The 6,000-nt window shown below is 40.4% G+C and overlaps 1 protein-coding gene across 2 annotated transcripts in view; it reads right to left on the bottom strand.

Moving 5' to 3' along the window:
* Nucleotides 1-787: 787 nt before the first annotated feature.
* The window catches only part of lrrc17 (leucine rich repeat containing 17), a 52,204-nt gene continuing 46,991 nt past the window's right edge, over nt 788-6,000 (bottom strand). For both annotated transcript variants that reach the window (XM_060907802.1, XM_060907810.1), the window contains one exon: nt 788-1,304. In XM_060907802.1, the coding sequence (XP_060763785.1) occupies nt 877-1,304 (428 nt within the window). In that variant the 3' untranslated portion in view covers nt 788-876. The remainder of the gene's footprint in view (nt 1,305-6,000) is intronic.

The raw sequence follows: 6,000 nt of genomic DNA, 5'->3' as shown, positions 1-6,000 counted from the left end.
AAAAATCTTGTGGAAGAAAAAAAATTGCCATGATCAGAATGGTACATAAATAAGACATGACCCTGTTTTCTGCAAACTCTATCCCCCGTGAGTTGCATGCAACTGAGTAGCACATAAGTCCATATGTGCCACATATGAATTATGTTTGAGGTCTGAATACCAATGTATAAAATTTTGGGGTTAACTTGGAACTACACATGCAGAACTCAACTCTGAATAGCTCATAAACGCTTTAAAATTGGGTATTCGAAATTGAAGACGTCACTTTTTTATTGTAAGCATTTTTTAGCTGATTTAATGTGGTTTCTGATTATCTTCATCAAAGATAGCTTGCCAGGGGGCCATCAGACTGAAGTGGGTTCTAGGATTCCAAAGCTTTTTGCAGAATATTGCTCACTGCTAAAAGAGCAGGCTAGATCAAAGAAAACATGCTGTCTTGATGAACATCTCCAATCACCTGCAAATGTTTGGAATATAGCCATAGTGGTCTCATAAATAATCCTGCAAGAGGGCCATTACACTTTCTTGTTAAAAGCATTTATGTAGAACTGACATCAAAGGGTTCTGTTAATGTGTGTGAGCTGTTATGCTTTAAGACTCAAATGTATTTTGTGCATACTCTCTCAATAGAAAAATGTCCTGTTTTATTACTGAATCAGAAATCCAAAAAGTAGAAAAAATACAATATGATTATTTTTTTGACAAATTGGAAAAAAAAGAAACAAACAAAAAAAGCATTATTTCTGCAAGTACGATAAAGATTATCTAAAAGAGTTTATTCCCCTGATCAAGTGCAAACTGAATCTGAATTGTTTTATGGGGAAATATTGAAGTTCATCAGGAAAGATCAGTAATTACTCTAGAAGAGTGGACTTTTTAACTCAGATTAAAATTTTCAAACTTTTTGGGTTCCTTTTTTCGGAGTAGGCTAGGCAGCAGATCTGGCTCCTTCTCCATCTTTGCAATAAGCTCTTGTGATGTGGCTACTGTGGGATCAGTGTCTGTGTGCAGGTCCACCATCTTGTCTTTGGGACAGTCAGCATTGTAGGTCTTGACATAGCTTTCGACAGGCCAACCGTGGAATTCCTCCGGCTCACTGCACACCAGGCCTGTGTATTCCACGGCTGGGTGGTGCTTCAGCCAGTAGATCAGGTAGTGGATATTATAATCACAAATCCATGGGTTGCCACCTAGAGACAGTGTCCTGAGGTAGTAAAGGTCCTCCAGGACATCATACTTGAAATAGTGCAGGCTATTGTTTGAGAGGTCCAGCTCTCGTAGGTGCAAAAGGCCAGCAAATGCAGCTGTGAGGGTGGAAAGAGAGGGTGACAGAGGGTAAGCTGATCTGGATTGTTAATGTTGATATAACAAACAAAATAACTTAGTCTCGCAACTGAAAATAGGTAAGAATTCATCCAAACTGATCATCCAACCAGTCATCAAAAGTTATCGCTATTTGGGTGATCAGGTTATCAGGGTATAAGTATCAGGCTTAGGGTGAGGGACTGGGGTTAGCATTCATTGCTTTTCTAATTACTTAATTCATGAACAGTATAATTAAATTAAATCCCTGTGAAGTTGAATTCAACCAAAATGCAATCAACTGTTTATTTCTTCTTGTACTGTATGTTGCAGTGAATTTTTATAATGTTGCAGAAACTTGGTGCTGGATTGGGAAAAGCTGTCATCCAAGCATTAACTCATCCTGTTTAAAAAAAAAAAAAAAAGACGTTTTTTTCCATTTGGTTACCCTGATCACGCTGCAAAAAATGATATCTTAGCAAGTGAAAACATCTTGAAAATAGTTGAAATGATCTAGCATTTCCTATTAGAAGAATACAAGACACCAATTCTGAGATTATTAAACCTAGTTCTAGATTGCAACCAATTTATTCCAAGCTGTTTTGTCAAGTAAAATTATCTGTCCATGCAGCAAGATAACTTCACTAGTATTAAGTAATTTTCTCCTCAAATTCAGTTTTTAAATTTTTTTTTTGCAGTGCAGTAACAACATGAGAACTTCAAAGCAGACTCATGAGTATATAAAAAAAAAAGATAACCCTTAAGTTCTGGGAGATTCTATCATCAGATCACCATGGGATTCTACTATCTGAACTCAAGTGAGATGCTGTCTCCATCTGTCTCTGATGCCAGGCTACAGGTTCATCCATTCCATTGCCACTGTCCTTTTACATTCATGTAATGCTTATATTTTACAACCCCAAATAAGAAAAAATTGGGATGATATAGAAAATGCAAATTAAAAAAAAAGCATGCAGACAGTATGAACCCAAGAAATTTCATGTCTTGTCAATTTAATTTCATTTGTTAATATACAGTTGTGGTCAGAAGTTTACATACAGTGACATGAATGTCATCTTGGATATGAATGTCATAGCAATATTTGGGCTTTCAGTAATTTCTTTGAACTATTTTTTTCTGTGGTAGAATGTACACCATAGATCTTTAATTAAAAAAAAAAAACTAGAATTTGGGGCGGCACAGTGGTGTAGTAGTTAGTGCTGTCGCCTCACAGCAAGAAGGTCCGGGTTCGAGCTCCGTGGCCGACGAGGGCTTTTCTGTGTGGAGTTTGCATGTTGTCCGCGTGGGTTTCCTCCGGGTGCTCCGGTTTCCCCCACAGTCCAAAGACATGCAGGTTAGGTTAACTGGTGACTCTAAATTGACCGTAGGTGTGAGTGTGAATGGTTGTCTGTGTCTATGTGTCAGCCCTGTGATGACCTGGCGACTTGTCCAGGGTGTACCCCGCCTTTCGCCCGTAGTCAGCTGGGATAGGCTCCAACTTGCCTGCGACCCTGTAGAAGGATAAAGCGGCTAGAGATAATGAGATGAGATTTACTTGAGTACTGTACTGTACTTCTGTGCGGAGTTTGCATGTTCTCCCTGTGTCCGCGTGGGTTTCCTCCGGGTGCTCCGGTTTCCCCACAGTCCAAAGACATGCAGGTTAGGTTAACTGGCGACTCTAAATTGACCGTAGGTGTGAATGTGAGTGTGAATGGTTGTCTGTGTCTATGTGTCAGCCCTGTGATGACCTGGCGACTTGTCCAGAGTATACCCCACCTTTCGCCCGTAGTCAGCTGGGATAGACTCCAGCTCGCCTGCGACCCTGTAGAACAGGATAAAGGGGCTAGAGATAATGAGATGAGATGAGATGAGATAATGAGATGAGATAAGACTAGAATTTGGTGCACAAGTTTTAATTTTCTTTGGGTTTTCTAAAATCAACACAGGGTCAAAATTATACATACAGCTGACCACACGGACAAAGAAAGAAGCCTTCTGGAGGATAGCTGTATGGTCAGATGAGACAAAGATTGAGTTTTCACAACTCTTCATGGTAGAATTGGTAGAGTTCAATTAAATTTTTTTTCTTGGCATGGACTTGACTTATAACCACGGTCCATATATTTTCAATAGGGATGAAGTCAGGACTTGTTTTAAGCTTAATGTTAGCCTGCTTTATCCTCCACAACCAGCTCTGATGCATGTTTGGGTTCATTATCCTGTTGTAACTCCCAAGTCATGCTCAAGTTTCTGATTATTTATACTGAAGAATTCTGAGGTAGTCCTCCTTTTTCATTATTCCATCCACTTTGTGCAATGAACCAGTTCCACTGGCAGCAAAATAGCCCCAGAGCATGAGGATCCTACCACTACCACCAGCTGGTACAGTGTCCCTCTGTACATGGTGGTCAATGTGGCCAAACAACTCAATCTTTGTCTCATCTGACCATACAGCTATCCTCCAGAAGGCTTCTTTCTTTGTCCGTGTGGTCAGCTTCAAACTTAACTAAAGTTTGAAGGTGTCAGTTTTGGAGCAGGGGATTATTTCTTGGATAGCAGCCTCTTAGTCCATGGTGATCTGAACTGTAGACAGTGATCCATCAGCTTCCAGTTCATGGCAGGGCTGTGCCATGGTGGTTCCCAGGTTGTTCCTGACCATCCAAACCAATTTCCTTACAGCTTAGGGTGACAGTTTGGGTTTTCTTGAAGCAAAGTGTCTTGGCAAAGTGACTACACCTCACAATAACTTGGATACAATTGTTTGAACTGGTCTTGGAATTTGCAGTTGTTTAGAAATGGCTCCAAGAGACATTCTGGAGTTGTGTATATCTGCAATCCTCTTTCTCAGATCTGCACTGAGTTCCTTGGACTTTCCCATTTTACTGTGTGTTGGTCAATCCAATGAGTGCTGTAAACAAACCCTTTTTATAAAGGCACAGAGAAGCTACCAGCTGTAGTCAATCATGATCACTAACAGGAAGTTAAGAGACCTCAGCCTTGGCAAGATAAGAGACATTTTGGAAGTTTCAGCACCTCTGAATTAATCATCTAAGTGAGCATATGCAAATTTTTGACCTTGTATGTTTAATTTTGACCCTGTGTTGATTTCAGAAAGCCCAAAGAAAATTAAAACTTGTGCACCAAATTCTAGTGTTTTTTTTTCTTAAAGATGTATGCTGTACAATCATTCTGCCACAGAAAAAGAACAGTTCAAAGAAATTACTGAAAGCCCAAATATTGCCATGACATTCATATCCAAGATGACATTCATGTCACTGTGTGTAAACTTCTGACCACACTGTACATCCATTTCTGTGTTTCAGGCCTGCAACACATTCCAAAAAAATTTGGGACGGGGCAATTTAAGGAAAGTAATGAGGTAAAACAATTAAATAATGACATCATGTGAAACAGGTGATGTCAACAGGTAATTGCAATCATGATTTGGTACAAAATCAGTATTCAGTAAAGGCCTAGTCTTTGAGGCACAAAGATGGGCCGGGGATCTCCAGTTTGTCCAAAAAATGTGTGAGAAAATAATTGAAATGTTTAAAAACAATGTTCCTCAAAGAAAGATATGAAGGATATTTCACACTCTACAATGCATAATAATAAATGATTCAAGTACTATGTAGGAATTTTGGTACACAAAGGGCAAGGTTGCAAATGTAAATTGAACACCCATGAGCTCCAACCCCTCAGACGGCACTGCATCAAGAACAGTCATTCATCTCTAGCTGATATAACCACATAGGCTCAGGATTACTTTGGAAAACCTTTGTCAAGCACTAAAATACGGGAGTTACCTCCACAAGTGCTAGTTAAAACTTTACTGTGAAGCACCGGCGACTTCTCTGGACTCAAACATTTGGGATGGACCATCACACAGTGGGAATGTGTATTGTAGTCAGATGAATCAGTATTCCAGGTTTTTGTTTTGTAAGAAATGGACACCGTATACTCTCGATCAAAAATGAAAAGGACCATCCAGACTGTTACCAGCAACAAGTCCAAAAGCCAGGGTCTGTCATGATATGGGGCTGTCTCAGTTCCCTTGTCAAAGGTGACTTATATGCCTTTTCCACCAAATCAGTTCCAGGGCTGGTTAGGGGCCAGTGCTAGTGCTGGTTCACAACTCGTTCAACTTGCGAACCAGCTGAGAACCAGTTTGCTTTTCCATAGCTCGGGGTGCTAAGGGGAGCCACGTCATTACGTCACTGTATACGTCAGTTACATCACTGCGTTTGCATAAACCTTGGCGCAAACATCGAACCAACAACAACACGGAGAAGAAGAAGCAGCAGCAACAACAACAATAATGGATGACTGCTGCTTTACTGCATCCATGATATCTCGTTGCTTATTTAAAAATGGTGCCCTCTTGCGGTCTTGCTATTGTTGTTAGTCTTAACAACTCTGCCCCCCCACTGATGTAAGCAGTTCTTTCCTCTAGCCCAGCAAAGAGCTGGTGCTACCCTGGAACTGGTTTTTCTGGCCAAGAGCCAGTTCTTTGTCAGTGGAAACAGAAAACCTGGTTCCAAACTAAGCACTGGCCCCAAACCAGCCCTGGAACTGATTTGGTGGAAAAGGGGTATTACACTTTTGTGGTGGCAGCATTAATGCAGAAAAGTACATTGAGATTTTTGGAGTAACAAATGCTACCTTCAAAACGACATCTTTTCCAGAGAGATTTCAACA

The sequence above is a fragment of the Neoarius graeffei genome, chromosome 2 (assembly GCF_027579695.1).
Source record: "Neoarius graeffei isolate fNeoGra1 chromosome 2, fNeoGra1.pri, whole genome shotgun sequence".
Classification (NCBI taxonomy): domain Eukaryota; kingdom Metazoa; phylum Chordata; class Actinopteri; order Siluriformes; family Ariidae; genus Neoarius; species Neoarius graeffei.
The sequence above is the reverse complement of the archived record's forward strand: the minus strand, read 5'-3'. Positions and strand labels throughout refer to the sequence as shown.